At 41.0% G+C, this 17383-nt stretch overlaps 1 protein-coding gene across 1 annotated transcript in view; it reads left to right on the top strand.

Annotated features, from left to right (window-relative positions):
• Positions 1–410: 410 nt before the first annotated feature.
• ZFYVE26 (zinc finger FYVE-type containing 26) overlaps positions 411–17383 on the top strand; it is a 62749-nt gene continuing 45776 nt past the window's right edge. The window contains exons 1-10 of the mRNA XM_059373462.1: positions 411–470; positions 964–1240; positions 2884–2962; positions 6978–7067; positions 8455–8965; positions 9352–9482; positions 10079–10243; positions 10389–10477; positions 11398–11561; positions 16237–16440. Of these exons, the coding sequence (XP_059229445.1) occupies positions 1047–1240; positions 2884–2962; positions 6978–7067; positions 8455–8965; positions 9352–9482; positions 10079–10243; positions 10389–10477; positions 11398–11561; positions 16237–16440 (1627 nt within the window). The 5' untranslated portion in view covers positions 411–470; positions 964–1046. The remainder of the gene's footprint in view (positions 471–963; positions 1241–2883; positions 2963–6977; positions 7068–8454; positions 8966–9351; positions 9483–10078; positions 10244–10388; positions 10478–11397; positions 11562–16236; positions 16441–17383) is intronic.

Raw genomic sequence — 17383 nt, 5'->3', positions numbered from 1 at the left:
TCTCTCTCTTACCTGCCTCTTTGCCTACTTCTGACCTCTCTCTCTGTCAAATAAATAAAATCTTTTTTAAAATTTTTTAAAAATAAAAGCTGACTTCAAATGCTAGGAAGTAAAAGAAGAAAAAAAAATCAAGGGACACTGATATTCCTGCCATCTGCTCCGGCGAACGCAAAACAGAAGGTGTTGAGCTGAGGAGTGGTAAAAACTGAGATGAACGGTCCTCATTAGCTAGGTAGCTGATTTGCTCTTTCGTCGTCCTGGCTTTCTCTAGTCCGAAGAGCTGGCTGCACGTGACCCAAACAAATATGGCGCCTTATTTGCATCGTCCCTCCACTGACCAATAGGAGTAGCCGCTCTCAGTCGTCCCACCCCACCCCGCCTTCGGGCAACCTCCCGAATGGGATCTATCACCTGACTCGGTTCAAACATGGCTGCGCTGGAATCTCTATTGCTTTGGGCACCGGGAGCGGGTAAGTGTTAGACACCCCAAAGAAAGCGGGGGCGCTCCCCACGACCCCTGTAGGGAGCATCACTCAGCCCCAATACCCAACGGCCTTCAGCTTTGACACAGACTCTTCTCCAAATCTTCCCTCATCTGCCATAAGAGAGAGCTCCAAGGAGGGAGGTTCCTCCTGAATTTCTCATCCTTAAGGAGGCGACCACCTGGGGATTTGGAGTCGGAATGGGCGTAAAGTTAAGTGGGGAATATGAAAGTACGGTTATGGGTCTGCACCCTGAGCTAATACGATCATTGAGATTAATTAAATATTGGATGCATGTAGAGACATGGGATCCACCCCTCGGGGAAAGGTGGAACTTCTCAAAAAGAGTAACACGTCAAATCAAACTTAAAACAATAATTAGGGAAGTAAGTCCCGCTTTTCCCAGCGGGGCTAGCAGTTACTAGTTTGTCTAATTATAGTTCCTTCCGTTTCTCCTCACTGTGGTGTGTATTGTTTCTAGGAGGTGCTCCACGAATGAGAAAATTGACAATGTGGTCAGCATAATTTATTTCTTCTTATCTCCCTGCACTCTGTGCTGGGAAAATGCATCATCCATTTGGAAAAGAGGAAACTGCTTCTCAGAAGCAACTTTTTGGGTTTTTCTGTGAGTGCCTTCGCAGAGGAGAATGGGAGCTAGCTCAGGCATGTGTCCCTCAGCTACACGAGGCACAAGGGGATATCCCAAAAAAGGTGGAACATATACTTCAGGCGCTGGTGGTGTGTCCAGATCAGCTGAGGTAAGGATCTCTCTTTATTCCAGGCAGTCAGAGGACAGGAGACACAAGGTCACTGTTTGGGTTCTGGTCAACATGCCTTTCTCACCTATCCTCTGAGGAATTATCAGAGACAGAATGTATTTCTCTTGCTCTGAAAATTTACCTCTCTAATATGTGTTTAGTACTTAATCAGTATTGGCCTTTAGTTATCCTCTTAAACAGCATGTAAGCCTGGCCAGCAAAGTATGCCTGAAACCACCATTTCTTGATTATTATCATTAAAGTAAATGGTGGAACTGCGTTGAAAAGCATTTTCTTTGCCTCCAGAAAGGCTCTCTTCTTGCTTATGTAATTGAAGGTATTGTAGCTTTAACAAAAGACTGGATGTCAATTCACTTAAAGTTTTTATTTTGAAATAATTGTATGAATATTATATTTAAAAAGTTACATAAATAAATTTTACATTCACAAGAAGTGCAAAAAAGAAAAAGAAAGAAAGAAAATACAAAGAGTACCTTTTCCACAGCTTCCCCAATTGTGGAATCTCATATACCTATGATACAATATCAAAATCCAGAAATTGACATTGATACATTTCTGTTAACTAGACTCCAGAACTTATTAAGTCTTCACCATTTTTTTAATGTGGATTTGTTTTTATGTATGTAGTTATGTGCAGTTTTATTCAGGTACAGACTCATGTAACTACTACTAAAATCAAGATACAGAACTCTTCCATCACTATAAAAGAATTCCCTCACTCCCTGGGAATACCTCTTTGTATTTTTTTTTTTAATTTATTTATCAGAGAGAGGGAGCGAGCACAGACAGACAGAATGGCAGGCAGAGGCAGAAGGAGAAGCAGGCTCCCCGCCGAGCAAGGAGCCCGATGTGGGACTCGATCCCAGGACGCTGGGATCATGACCTGAGCCGAAGGCAGCTGCTTAACCAACTGAGCCACCCAGGCGTCCCACCTCTTTGTATTTTGACCCCTCTTTGAACCCTGGCAATCACTGTTCTCTATCTAAATTTTTAGTAAGGCTCTTCCTGGCAGTGCTATTAACAGCTGGTAGTGTAACAATTAAATGTGCTGTCTAATCTCTCCCCTCACTTTTCCTTTTGACAGCTGTGTTGTACTGTACTACCACATACAGAGTAGAGACTTAGGTGATTCATTTTTCCCTTTTTTTTTTCATTTGGGTACTAGCCAGTTTCTGTCTAAATTACTAAATTCAAAGAAAGCCTTATGAATTCCTACATCCCTGTTTTTAGCATAGAGTTAAAAATAAATTTTTATGAATTTCCTTTTTTTCTTTAAGGCTACTTGATTCAGTTTCTATTTTCAAGAATATACTGTAGGGAGACTTGCTTTTATGGTTTTCTATGAATGTTATTTTGTTTAAAAATAATAAAGACAAGATAGTGAGTTGGAGGTAGGGGTAAGAATTTTTTTCTTTTTTTTTTTTAATGAAAGCTGCTGGCTCTTTTCTGGTTCTAGTTTTATTGATCTATTATATAATTGAAAATTTCTCATTAGGACAATGTCTTCTTGCCTGGTTAGGTTTAAAATAGACTAAGCAGTGAAATCCAAATCTTGGGTCACAAAAGAGTAAAGGTCAGTAGAAACTCTTTGTTTAGAAATTCTTTCTTTTCACATTTTTCAGATGTGGACAGGACATGAACCCTCAAAGATTAGCCTGGGTCTGGTTTCTTGTACTGGAAAAATGGTTCTCCCAGGAAAAGGTAAGAAGGTTTATATTTCAGATTTTTTCCTGAAGCCGAGACTGAGAACTTTGAAGTGGCTAAAGATTTCCTTTTCATCTCTTACTTCCTTTATTATGAGGTTTGTCATATACTCTTCTCAGTGTTGACAGTGAAAATGGCTTAAATTTTTATTGCTTTCTCTCTACCTAAATACATTCATTCCCTTACTAACATATATTGGAATGTAATACCATTTAAGGTGATATCATTTTGTTAAATACCATTGTGAATCTTGTGCCTGAATAGAGTTTTGCAAAACCAAGTGAAAGTGACAAGATAGCAAATAAATTATGAATCTCATAATACACAGTAATGGAGAGTGGGCTGAGCTGAAACCTGGTTTTTCTTCTAAAAATCTCATTTTAATTAGTCCAATGCAGTGAATACTTATAGACACCAGCCTCATTGATTAATAATTTAGTAATCCACATGAATTAAACTAAAAGTTAGCAAGTATAAAAACAGGATGAGCAAATTAATAGTAGAAGAAAACTAGTAACAAAGTGCTTTTTAAAAAAAAGTTTGCCTTTAGAAGGCTTTTTAAAAGTATATGATAATTATCAGAAGTTGATATCTATTAGAGGAATTTCTCTGACACAATTCTGTATTAAGCCTCAGATTTTAAGATTTAGGTGAGGAACCTCTGACCCAGAAGAGAAATGATGACTGGCCCAGGGACACACCGTAAAGTTAGTGGGAAGAACTAAGGCTGAAACCAAGGTCTTCTCTCTTTGAGTCCTTAGTTTACTAAAAGGTTTTTCCCCCTCAACATTATTAAAGAAACCATAAATTCTGTTCTGTAAATGTCTATAATTCAGCCTGATTTTCTTCTTTACGCCCCCTCTGTCATCAGAATTAATTTTGCCTCCAGTTCCAGTTTTGCCTGACACTTCTTCACATAGCTGTTAAAAAATAACAGAAATTCCTAATCTAAGGTACCTTATATCCAAGTTTCTGTCAGTGCCTTAAAAAAAAAAAAAATTACAAAAAGTCTAGCAGGAGAAGGCAGAAAGAGAAGTCAAATTTAAAAATAACCCCAGGATGATTGAGTTGGCTCTAGTTTCAGATCTAAGAGGGAAAACTTGAATTAAAATCTTCAAAGAGGAAAAGAAAAAATATCTATTGTTATTGACTAAAAATCTTTCTAGTCAAAGCATGGAATTTGTCAAACCAGATGAACGTTCCCCTCACTGAAGGATATTTGCCTACTTCATGGCTGCCATTTTTTTTTTTTTAAGATTTATTTACATATTTTAGAGACAGCAGTGGGGTTGCAGGGGTGGGCAGAGACAGGGAGAAAGAATCCTAAGGAGGCTCCACATGAAGGCCCTGAGGTCATGACCTGTGCCGAAATCAAGAGTTGGATGCTTAATCGAGTGAGCCACCCAGGTCCCCAGTCATGACTGCTTTGTTGCTTATTTTCTGTACAGAGGCTCAACCAGACCAGGTGACTGATTTCACTTCCTTGGCTCCTTCGCACAAACCAAGAGTTGTTCTTGTTTTTCCCAACATCAAAGACCACTTAATCTTAAGGCTTCAGTGCCTCAGTTATTTAAACAGTTGTGGGAATGTTTTAAACAGTAAGCAAGGACCTCAGAGACTTAACTCTTAGAAGGACTAAGGTTGCAACTCTTACAAGGACTTAGAATAGTTCCACAAGGCCGGTCACTGACCCAGAGTGGCCTTCATCTTTTAGGGGACTTGCTAGCTGCCTCTCTTTTTCCAGTCTCCCACCTTCTGCCAAAAACTTCCTTTTCAATTAGTTGAAACAGTGATTCCAGTTTCCCTTTTTTTCATCCTCTTTCACCCTCTGCCTTTTTATCTTGCAATGATTTATCTCCACATGGGGAAGCATGTGTGCAGAGATTTACCTGCAGAGATGTTTACTGCCATGTTGCTTCTAATAAAGGAAAACTGGAAACAGCTCCCATGTCCACAGTATAGGACTCGCTAATCTATTTCTAAAATACCATGCCACTACTAAAATTATGTGGTAAATGAACTTTCAGTGACGTGGGGGGTTGTTCATACTCTGCTACATGAAAAAACACTTTAGAGAACTACGCATTTGGGATGCATGAATAGAAATGATCTGGATGCCCTCAGACCACAGTGTTAATAGAAGCTCTCTTTTAGTAGCAAGATTTGGGAGTTGTATGTGTGTGTTTTCACTGCCTATTTCTGGGTTCTAATCTTTCTGCATTGAACATTCCTTGCTTTGATAGTAAGATCTGTGCTTAGAAACAGAACAAATTCTTCCCTGCTTTAGAAATGTTAGTCATTTATGACCCTGCACGTGCATAAAGCAATTTCACCAGTAACATAATTACAAACTAAGGAGTCTTTAGCATTCTAGAGTAAAGTCCTAATATCTTAACCAGATTTTGTTCTTTATCAGGGGCCTACTGTCTGGACATCTTATCTATTCCTTCCTCTTAGTCCTCAATTGAAGCACTTAACTTTTAGCTTCCCAGCACGAATTTTCTCCACCAACTTCTAATCACTAGCATTATAAAAGCATTGAGATGGCATAGGTGCATTAGGGAAGGATGTGGTAAGAAGAAATAGGATTTTGCACCAAGAACCGTACTAGATCGTCTTAGCCTCTGATATGGTAAGTGGCACAGAACTTTTAGTGAGCCATGTGATTTATGGTGTCTTTAATTTAAAACAGTGTTGGGGTGCCTGGATGCCTCAATCAGTTAACCATTGGACTTTGATCTCAACTCAGGTCGTGATCTCAGGGTCATGAGTTCAAGCCTCGCACTGAGCTCCATACTTAAAAAAGTAAAGAAATAAAAAAAAATAATAAAACAGTGTTTGTTAGGATTAGTCCTAGATTTTACTCTTATTTATATTTGTGTCAGGAGATGGGGAAACTATAACTTTAGTTTTAAAAACCCAGTAAAGGCAAGTTATTTTGAAACAAGCCCGTCCAGGAATAGCCAGGGGCTCACTCTTTCCTTTTTTCAGTCTTCTCTGATGCCATATCTCATTAAATATTTGATGAGGTCACTTTTTCTTTTTCATGCTTGAAATAATTCAAAAATACTTCCTGGGGTGCCTGGGTGGCTCAGTGAGTTAAGCTTCTGCCTTCGGCTCAGGTCGTTGTCTCAAAGTCCTGAGATTGAGCCCTGCATCGGGCTCTCTTCTCAGCAGGGAGCCTGCTTCCCTCTCTCTCTCTGCCTGCCTCTCTGCCTACTTGTGATCTCTCTCTCTGCCAAATAAATACATAAAATATTTTTAAAAAATACTTCCTAACCATTTCATCTTCAGGAAAATATATGCTCAAGTGACAGGTTTGTTTGATTTAGAAATAAATGAAATTTTCTTAAATGTGTAAAAATATGACATATAGTATCTAGCATATAATAACTATTAGATTCCTTCCTCTTTTGTTTTCCAACTTATAATGACTACCGAAAGCCAGGGTTTGGACCAAAAGAGGATGAAGTGGGCCATATCCTTCCAGGCTTACTCATAGCTAGGTGTTTGGAGACTGCAGGGGAGATTCTTGGAAAAAGACTTCGTGTGACAGAGGAGTCACATGATGTGAGCAAACCTTGGAGTTTGAGGCTGCTCAGCATGAGATTTAAAAGTCAGTATTTAAGAGGGATATGCATCCAAGTTTAGCTGTTTTTAATTATATAAAAAAAGTATCTCAGCGATCCTGGGTGACACAGTCAGCTCAGCATCTGCAACTCTTGGTTTCAGCTCAGGTCACGATCTCATGACCCATGAGCTCAGCAGGGAGTCTGAAGATTCTCTCCCTCTGGCCCTCCTCCCCCTTGCATGCACTGTGTCTTTCTCAAATAAATAAATCCTTAAAAAAAAGAAGAAAATATCTCAAACATATCCAGAAATTTAGTGGTTAAAAGTACTTTATTTTAGAGAAACAGCAGAAATGAAACTAACTGGAGAGAAATATTTTCTTACTATTTGTTAACTAAAGCATATGTCTAATCACTTTGCTTCCTTCTTATGATCCTTCTAGAAATTACTCCCAAGTGTTTTCCGGAGAAAGCTTGAGTTTCTGTTATTATCAGAAAACCTCCAACGTGACATTCCAGAGAACATCCTCAAGGTGAGAGAGGGTTTGGAAGCCATCTACCCCAGAGTTACAGTAACTCAACCAGCTCAACTTGTCCCCATGATGTTGGCTATGTTCTCAGACAAGACCAGGCTAGGTAGAGGTCCCTCTGAGGAGAGTTCAGAATTATAAGGAACTTACCTGATTTTAGAATTCTTTAGAGTTAGATTGTCTAGAAGTACTAATATAAGGGGATTAAAGGGTTTTTTTCATTCCACATAAAAGGAAGATCTAACTTAGATTTAAGCTTGGTGTTTGAATTTTTCACCACTGTATTATAGAGAATATAAAGGGAGGAAGGAAATGCTATTTGTTGAATACCTCTTCTCTAACAGGTGCATTAATAATTCTCGCATCTGGGGGCACCTGGGTGGCTCAGCGGGTTAAGCCTCTGCCTTTGGCTCAGGTCATGATCTCAGGGTCCTGGGATCAAGCCCCACATCGGGCTCTCTGCTCAGCAGGGAGCCTGCTTCCCACCACCCCCCCGCCTGCCTCTCTGCCGCCTTCTAATCTCTCTCTCTCTCTCTCTCTAGGCCACCAGCTAATTAAAGGCACACTAACAATAGGATTTAAATAGGGATTTTTCGTTTACTAGGCCGAGGACTCGGGGCCCTGTGACGATCTTAGAGGCAGTTAATGAGGAAGCACCCTGAGCGCTGTCCATAGGCATGATGCTAAAGCGTGGAAAAGCACCTACTAACCCATCCTCTGTTCTCCCTCTGTCCCAGCTCTACAAATTATAGAGGTTCTTGCCTTCAAAGTTTTGCCATCTAGTCAGGGAGAAAAGACCAGTACACACACCACAATTATGGGTTAAACCAGATGGTACTAATTTTGAGTAATTTCAAAGTCCAATAAAGAGGGAGAGTCCTGTGGGTTGGAGGTATTGGGAAGGTTTTAAAGGGTGAGGAATAGGCTATATCTCAAAGGATGGCTAGGATTTGAAGCAGAGGTTAAAAACTGGTGTGTAATATTCTCTTAAAAGTTGAATTTAAATGCCATGGGAGTGGGCATCATGTCTTATGTCCATTTGTTATCTGCTTGGTCTATGTATTTACAGCCCCGATTTAGATCCACAGTGCACATTTTGGAGGTGGCGAGAGGGGCCTAGCTTGAGAATGAAGCCCTTCAGCAGTTGAGTTCTCTCTTTGCCTCCATCTCTCCATTTGTAAAATGAGGATAATAGTAGTGTCTTCCTCTTAAGGTTAATTTGATTTTTCTGTGTAAAGGGCTTGGCACGAAGTAATTACTATAATGTGTTTGCTACTGCTGCTGTTACAGACACACTATATTTATACTGAAAAAAGGAAAACATCAAGCATATAAGTGATAACATTCTAGACATGCTCACCATGGACCCTTTGCTTTATCATCTACTCAGGAGTTCTACGAAGCCTTAGCACAAGATACAGGAGGCCCTGTGCTTGATGGAAATCAGAGGCGGGAGAGCTGGAGCCCTCGCCTCAGCTCAGAAGCTATCTCTGTGCTCTGGGATCTTCTGAGGCAGGCTCCTCAGGCAGCCCAGGCCCTGCTGGAGCTCCTGCTTCATGAGGACGATGGCACTGGCACTCTGCAGAAGGCACTGGTGGATCTCATTCGAAGGGCACTTGGAGCTGTGCAGGGCCCCACCGCTGGGCCCGGTGGCATAGTAGATGCCATCTACGGAGCCCTGCGGAGTCTGCATTGCCCCACAGAGCCGCTCGGGGTTGAGCTGCGTCTCCTGTGTGAGGAACTACTGGAGGCCTGCAGGGCTGGAGGGAGTCCCCTACGGGAGGAGCACGTGCTCAATTGCCTGCTACACAAGGCTGGACGGAGCCTGGTCTCCTTATATGGCCATATCTATGCAGAGAAGGCCACAGAAAAGCCAGTGAAGGCCGTACCCTTGGGAAAAGGTGTGTTCCCTCTGCCGCTTCTCCTTGCATCCTTGTAACTCCACTGTATCCAACCTCTGAAGTTCCTCTAGGCTGTTGCCTTCCAAGTTGCTCAGGAAATCTAGGGGAGAGGCTAAGCATAAATGGTAAGGTGTTCTTTCGTGGAATACAGATTTTGTAGTCCAGGATGGAATGATGGAAAAAAATAATAAAGTAATAGCAATAGCTGGAAAGAGCTTTTCAGAAGCTATCGAGAGAAGTAAAAGTGCCTTTAACATAGAAGTGTAGAAAACCTGGTTTAACTTTTTAAAAGAATGAACTCTCACATCTGTTGGTTTTTTGAATGGGCTTTAGCTTAGGAAATATCTTCCTATTCCCCAGTAACCTTGTCTGGTTTGATTTTGTAGTCTCCCCCGATCATCTAGATCCTGAGCAGGCAATGCTGGCACTGTTCTCCAATCCTGACCCAGCCCAAGCTTGGAAATCAGCCTATTTCTACTGCCTGAGCAACAGCAAGCATTTCCTCGAGCAGATCCTGGTAAATCAAACTTACTCGTTCCCCATCACAGAAGTACCCAGGGATTTTCCTATAGGCTTTTTCATTTCTCATTTCTCTCTGGCTCATTTATCCAACACAAAGCAGTCTAATTAGCAGTGAATCATTTGGTGTGTCCATCCCACAGTCCCAGGGGAAAAAAGGCTGTGAGAACCAGTATCATTCATAATTAGAACTGCAGTCTTTTTATATACGCTCTTGGACAAGATCTAAGATGTTAGATACGTTTAAGCTTTCTGGACGGTGTGAGAAAGAAAAGACAGTGGCAGCAATATGTTGCCAAGCCAACAGGGGACTTGACTCTGACCTCCATCCAAACCACAACTGAGCCTTAGTTTAATTCGACAGATGTTTCTTAACCTCATCCTGTTGCCATGTACTGTACTCAGAGCTGGGGTTACAACAGAAGTCAGTCCCTGCCTTTGGAAAACTTACAGTCTAGACTTTCTGTGGACATTTTGTACTCATCTGGAGACTCCTGTCCTTGTCCGAAATCTCCCTGTTTTACTGAAAAGTTTCCTACCCTAACAAGCAGCAACGCCACATAACTGTCTACAGCAACCTCCATTGGCTTGCAGGTGACGGCGCTAGCGCTGCTGAAAGAGGAAGACTTCCCAAGTCTTGGCCACCTACTAGACAGAGAATTCAGGCCTCTCAGTCGACTGCTCGTGCTCCTGGGCTGGACACACTGCCAGAGCCTAGCATCAGCAAAGAGGCTGCTCCAGACACTCCACAGGGCCCAGGTAACTCTCCCTCTGCAGCGCGAGCTGCTCTGGAAGTGATGGCTGTGGGGTCTCAAAGGAGGCAGAATGCAGGGTCCTGAAGTCAGTCACTGTCTGACACCAGGTGCCTCAGTCTGCATGTCTTTCTTCTCCCATACCAACACAGGACCAGGGCTGTGACAAGCTCCTCAGGGATGCCTGTGATGGTCTGTGGGCTCACCTGGAGGTCCTGGAGTGGTGTGTACAGCAGAGCAGGTACAGTCCTATGCAGCCAGCCGCCTTCCCACCACTGGGCACACTAGACCCCATGCTCCGCGCGTGTACCATTTCAGGCCGCCTTCCACATAGATGTTTGAGTCAACAGCACTGACCTGCAACTAATAATCATCCCAGCTATTAAACCAGGAGAGGAATATAAATAATGATTATCTTTACCATAGCTATAAAGTTATAACTGGAGGATAATTTGAGGATGACAGTGATAAATGGAATAAAAGCTCACATTTCCTGAACAACTTTCTGTATGCCAGACATCACTCTGAGCTCTTTCAGTGGGTAATTTCACTTTAGTCTCATAGTGATTCTGTGAGATAAATGCCAATATTGTCCTCATTGTAAAGGTGGGACAACTTAAGCCCAGAGGAGTCAAATCACATGCCTAAAGTGACACAGCTAATAAGTGTGGCCCCTGTTCTTAGGCGTGTGTTATCCTGGACCATAGGTTTATGCAACACCTGCCTCCTACCTATATATAAGACTGTGCTTCCCCAATAACTTAGCCTGAGGTCTTCCCCAGATCCAGGTTCGTGTTTTGTTCTTCACCCACTTCATCAGCACTTCCTGAAGTACAGTGGGCAAAGAGGGAGTGGGGTGGGTTACTCAAAGCAATCAGAGAACCTTAAGTCAGCTGTTAGCCAGGAAGAGCATGGAAATTGGAAAGCCTAATCTGTGGGCCCTTTCTGGGTCCTTTCTAGACAAGTAGAGCTGACGTGATGTACTTTCCTAATGGTAAATGAATGCTCTGCTCCATCCCAAACCAACTAGAAGTTAGTGTTGAGGGAAGTGAAACCTGTGGTGTCATGGGCCAGAGAGAAAGAACAAGAGGGAACTAAGATGGGTTTCTCAGAGTTAGATATAAACTGACTTTCTTCCAACCTCTCAATTTTGCCTTTCAGCAACCCCATACCAAAGAGAGATCTCTTGAGTCATTTATATGGTGGAGACAGCCACTCTGTGCTCTACTCTCTCCATCATCTTACCAACCTTCCAGCCCTCAGGGAGGAGGATGTTCTCAAGCTCTTACAGAAGGTGCCAGCCAAGGACCCCCAGCAAGAACATGGTGAGTTGGTGAGGAATGACTTGGGCAGGCTTCCCTCTTAGGACAGTCCTGCACCAGTTTCTTTCAGCACAAGATTTATGTAAATTTGATCTGTCAAGGTGGGTGGTCCAGCAGGTGCCCACTAGTTTGGCACTATTTGTCCCAATCAGATTATGGGTTGTGGGGACACTGCTCTCCTTTCTTGGTGAGGTATGGGGAATCCTATGAGAACAGGACCGTAGGAACCTTTATCCTCCTGGAATTTTCTTAGGAACCACTCACGTACCTTTATCCCAATGAAGCAGAATTAGGACCTGCCCTCTAAATTTGCAGCATTGTCATGGGCAGTATTTATGAAAGTTCTTGGTGAGTCTTTCCATGCTTCATAAGCTTCTTCCTGGCAAATTCTGTGCGTGCTTTTCCTCCCATCTCTCCTTCACAATCTGTTAAACAGATAAAGACGTTTAGAAGACTTGCCTAAAACAACAAAGCATTTTAACCTCTGATCTCTGCTTAAAACTCAGCTCCTCATTAACAAGCTCTTTTTGCTCTCAACCTAGATACTGTTTTGATTTATGTTTTAAAAGAATCTACTACTAATTGGAAAACCATTATTACTATATTTTATATTTTTTTCTGGAGAAGTAGGCAATTTGTTTACCAGATCTCCTAAAGGAACTAGAACTCTCTGTTTTCTACATACAAGTACAAAAGGCTTCCAGAAAAGTATTTTAAATCAGATCCCTGATGACTCACCAGGACATATATGGAACTTGAACTTGGGAAAGACAGAAGAACAATAATAGTGGTGGGATTAAGGTAACACAAGAGAGGCATCTGGGATACAAAATTTAAGGAGTCACTCACTCTCAAGGTCATGCATGTCCTACTCTGCAGAGGCCAAGACATAGAACAGTATTGGTCTAGTTTTTCATATTACCTTAACCTTGGTAAATCTGAGGTTACTTTCTAAAATTAATCACGAGGAAGTTCATACATAAACAAGTTTATGGCAACTTCATAGTAGCAAAGCATCCCTAACTACTGCATGCCCTGCCCAAAAGAAATCCCTAGGGAAGGGATTCATTCAGTAGAACTGTATGCAGCCATCAGAAATTTAGTCCATGAAGAAATATAATTACATGCTTATACTGTAAAAAGTACTTAAGAAATAGGAAAATTAAATAGTATATAAAATGTCATTACACTCAACTTACATATGTACTTAAATGCCAGACTATCAGAGACATTAAACCAGAATGTAACAGTGATTGTATTTAGCTGGCAGGATCATGGATAATATTTCTTTTCTTCTTTTTTGCTTTGTTACACTTAGTGCTTTTTTCTTTTTTTAAGCAAGTTGTCCCCTCCCCCCCCAAGATTTTATTTATTTATTTGACAGAGAGGCACGGTGAGAGAGGGAACACAAGCAGGGGGAGTGGGAGAGGGAGAAGCAGGCTTCCCACTGAGCAAGGAGTCCAATGCGGGGCTTGATGCTAGGACCCTGGAATCATGACCTGAGCCAAAGGCCAAAGGCAAACACTTAACTGAGCCACCCAAGCGCCCCAGTTGTCCTTTTTTTTTAGCCCAACAGATTTCTGTATATTAATTTTGTATCATGCAACTTTACTGAATTATTTATTGGGTCTAGTAGTTTTTTGGTGGAATCTTTATGGTTTTCTATATATCGTATCATGTCATCTGCAGATGGTGAAAGTTTTACTTTTTCCTTACCAACTTGGATACCTTTTTTTTTTTTTACTTGTATGATTGATACGACTCAGACTTCCAGTACTATGTTGAATAAAAGTGGTCAGAGTAGACATCTTTGTCTTGTTCCTGATCTTAGAGTAACAGCTTTCAGGTTTCCTCCATTGAGTATGATGTTAACCGTGGGTTTTTCATATATGGACTTCATTATGTTGAGGTATGCTCTCTCTAAACTTTGTTGAGTTTTTATCGTAAGTGGATCTTTTACTTTGTCAAATGCTTTTTTACATCTGTTGAGATGATAATATGGTTTTTATCCTTTCTCTTGTTAATGTGCTGTATCACATTGATTGATTTGTGAGTATTGAATCACCCTTGCATCCCTGGAATAAATCCCTCTTGATCATGCTGAATACATTTTTTAATGTATTATTTTATTCAGTTGCTATTTTTTTAAAGATTTTATTTATTTATTTAAGACAGAAAGAGAGAGAGCAGAGGGAGAGTGAGAGGCAGAAGTAGATGCCCCACTGAGCAGAGAGCCCAGTGTGGGGCTCTTTCCCAGGACCCTGAGATCGTGACCCGAGCTGAAGGCAGACACTTAACAGACTGAGCCACTCGGGCGCCCCTCAGTTTGCTATTTTCTCGAGGATTTTTGCATCTGTGTTCAGCAGAGATCCTGGCCTATAATTTTCTTTTCTGTAGTGTCTTTTTTTTTTTTTTTTTTAAGATTTTATTTATTCATTTGACAGAGAGAGAGATCACAAGTAGGCAGAGAGGCAGGCAGAGAGAGGAGGAAGCAGGTTCCCCGCAGAGCAGAGAGCCCGACGCGGGGCCTGATCCCAGGACCCCAGGACCACAACCCGAGCCGAAGGCAGAGGCTTTAACCCACTGAGCCACCCAGGCGCCCCTTTTTTGTGGTATCTTTATCACAGGATACCAGGGTAATGCTGGCCTCATAGAATGAATTTGGAGGCTTTCCTTCATTTTCTATTTTTTGGAATAGCTTGAGAAGAAATCAGTATTATTAACCCTTCTTTAAATGTTTGGCAGAATTTACCTAGGAAGCCCTCTGGTCCTGGACTTTTGTTTTATGATTACCAGTTCAATTCTATTGCTAGTAGTGATTCTTTTCAAATTTTCTGTTTCTCCCTGATTTAGCTTTGGAAAATTGTATGTTTCTCGGAATTAATCCATTTCTTCTAGGTTTTCCAGTTTGTTAGCATATAATTTTTCATATTATTCTCTCATAATTCTTTGTATTTCTGTGGTGTCAGTTATTCTTTTTCATTTCTGGTTTTATTATTTGAATTCTCTCTCTCTCTCTCTCTCTCTATGAGTCCGGCTAAAGTTTTATCAATTTTGTTGATCTTTTCAAAGCACCAGCTCCTGGTTTCATTGATCTGTTCTATTGTTTTTTGTAAGTCTCTGTTTCATTTATTTCTGCTTTAATCTTTATTATAATTTTCTTCCTTCTACTGGCTTTGGTCTTTGTTCTTTTTTCCTAACTCCTTTAAGTATAAGGTTGTTTATTTGAGATCTTTCTTGTTTCTTGAGATAGGCCTGTATTAGTGTAATCTTCCCTCTTAAAACAGGTTTTTCTGCATCCCAAAGGTTTTGGACTATTGTGTTTTCATTTTCATTTGTCTCCATATATTATTTCCTCTTTAGTTTCTTGGTTGACTCATTCATTGCTTAGTAGAATGTTACTTACCCTCCATGTATTTGTGTTCTTTCCAGACTTTCTCTTGTAATTGATTTCTGATTTCATACAGTTGTGGTCAGAAAAGAGGCATGATGTGATTTCAGTATTTTTTAATTTATTGAAACTTGTTTGGTGGCATAATGTGTAATTTATTCTGGAGAATTTTCCATGTGTACTTGAAAAGAGTATGTATTCTACTGCTTTGGGATGAATGTTCTGAATATATCTGTTAGATCCATCTGCTCCAATGTGTCCATTCTGATCCACTGTTGCCTTGTTTGTGTCCGGTGATCTATGCATTGATAAAAGTGAGGTGTTAAAAACCCCTACTATTATTGTATTATTGTCAGTTTCTTCCTTTATGTCTGTTAATAGTTGCATTTAGGCCTTCCTGTTTTGGATGCATAAATATTTACAATTATTCTGTTGTTGGGTTGTTCCCTGTATCATTATGCAGTGACCTTCTTTGTCTCTTATTACAGTCTTTGTTTTAAAGTCTATTTCATTGGATATAAACATAGCTACCCCAGCTTTCTTTTCACTTTTATTTGGAAGGTAAATGTTTTTCTGTCTCTTCATTTTCAATCTGCAGGTGTCTTTAGGTCTGAAGTGAGTCTCTTATAGGCAGCATATAGATGGCTTAAGCAGGTTATATTTTCCTATGGAAGGAATTAGGGTCAGATTAAAATGTTAGAGACCCTTTAAAAATTATGGTGCCCCCCTTTCTCCTGATAATCAAAAACAAAATTTTTAATGAAAAATTATTAAACAAGTACAGGGCATTTCAACTGAGTTTGTGTTTTTTACCTTGATGTCTGCTTCAGTGCTTTCTTAAACATTAAATATTTGTTCCTAACAAATATTTCTAACAAAGGCAACTTTTTTGTTGCCTTTGCTCTCATTATTCAGTCTAAATGCATTTTAAACCTTGTCTCCTACATAATGTGGCACTAGGTGGACTAAATATTAACTTGACATTTTAATTTTCTTAAAAAAGGAAAACGGATATTTTAAGAAATATGAGGCAGAGACTTGTTAAATAGCCATGAGGGCCGTAAGTAAACAGCCATGTAGAACGGAGGCAGGTGGGAAAAAGAAACAGGGGCTGCACGTTGATGTTGCATGGAAGAAAGGGTCCAGACGGGGCGCAGGTCAAACTGACAGCAAGGAGAAAGGGTGAGAAGTCTGAGCCAGAAGAGCAGCGAGTCTTTGCCTCAGCCATCCTGCACTCCTGCCTGAGAGACCCAACACTGAAGTTCTGCCCATGTCTCTACCATTCAGATTCAGCTGGAGCCCCAGTTCCTGAGCACCTGAGTCGGTGTCCGAACCTGACGCTCTACCAGAGCTTCTGTGCCATGAAGTATGCCATCTATGCCCTCTGTGTGAACTCACACCAGCACTCCCAGTGCCGGGAATGCAGAGACAGTCCTTCAGAGGACCCAGCCATGGCTGCGGAGCCAGAAAATGATTCTCTCTCCTCCCCAGGTACAGATTTCTCCCTGCCTTCCCATCCCGGACATAAGCCTTTCCCAGAGTTCTTCATGGGATTGGGAGGTGGCCTTGGGTTTTTTATGTCCAGGAGTAATTTCATCCATTTGTCGGCCTCCATGAATCAGAAGGACGTGGAGGAGACACTACCTAAGTTCTAATAGGAGTCTGATCACTTAGTGCAGTATTTTCCAAATGCTTTTTTTTTTTTACTACAACCCACAGTGAAAATAGCATTTCACATCACACTCCTGTTTACACTTAGGTATATAATTTGTGAGATATATATGTTTGTGTAAGAGATATACAAACTAAGTTTTAAGAAACAATACTTACCTTTCCAAATGGAGCACCCTCTCAATTATTTTTCTGTTCTATTTTTTTTTTCAAGGTGGGTCTCTAAGTCAGTGTTCTGGGTTACAACCTCCATTATGAAAGAACCTCATGTTTTATCCTCTTTCTTTGTTTTTTTTTTTTTTTTAAGATTTTATTTATTTATTTGAGAGAGAGAGAGCGCACAAGCAGGCAGAGCGGCAGGCAGAGGGAGAGAGAAGCAGGCTCTCCTCTGAGCAGAGAGCCAATGCGGGGCTCAATCTCAGGACCCCAGGACCATGACCTGAGATGAAGGCAGACATTTAACTGACTGAGCCACCCAGGTGCCCCCTCTTCCTTTTTTCTTAATAGTTTGTAATTCCTTAACTTGCCATCTGTGGCCAGAGTCAGTTATCTTCTATGTGGCTTTGGAATAGACCTTCACCAGTGAGCATGGTAATTTCTGACTAGTGAGTATTTCTTGAAAGATCTAGGTAGCTCCTGATCCCCTTTAGTGTAACAGTGAATGAAAATAGAATTGAGGAATAAGGCATCTCTGTGCTGCCTTCATTCTAGGAACTGAAATACGAAGTGCTTGTCAGAGATGAGGAATAATGGTTTTTTTGCT

The sequence above is a fragment of the Mustela nigripes genome, chromosome 13 (assembly GCF_022355385.1).
Source record: "Mustela nigripes isolate SB6536 chromosome 13, MUSNIG.SB6536, whole genome shotgun sequence".
Classification (NCBI taxonomy): domain Eukaryota; kingdom Metazoa; phylum Chordata; class Mammalia; order Carnivora; family Mustelidae; genus Mustela; species Mustela nigripes.
Note: the sequence above shows the minus strand (reverse complement) of the source record. Positions and strands in the feature narration are given on the sequence as shown.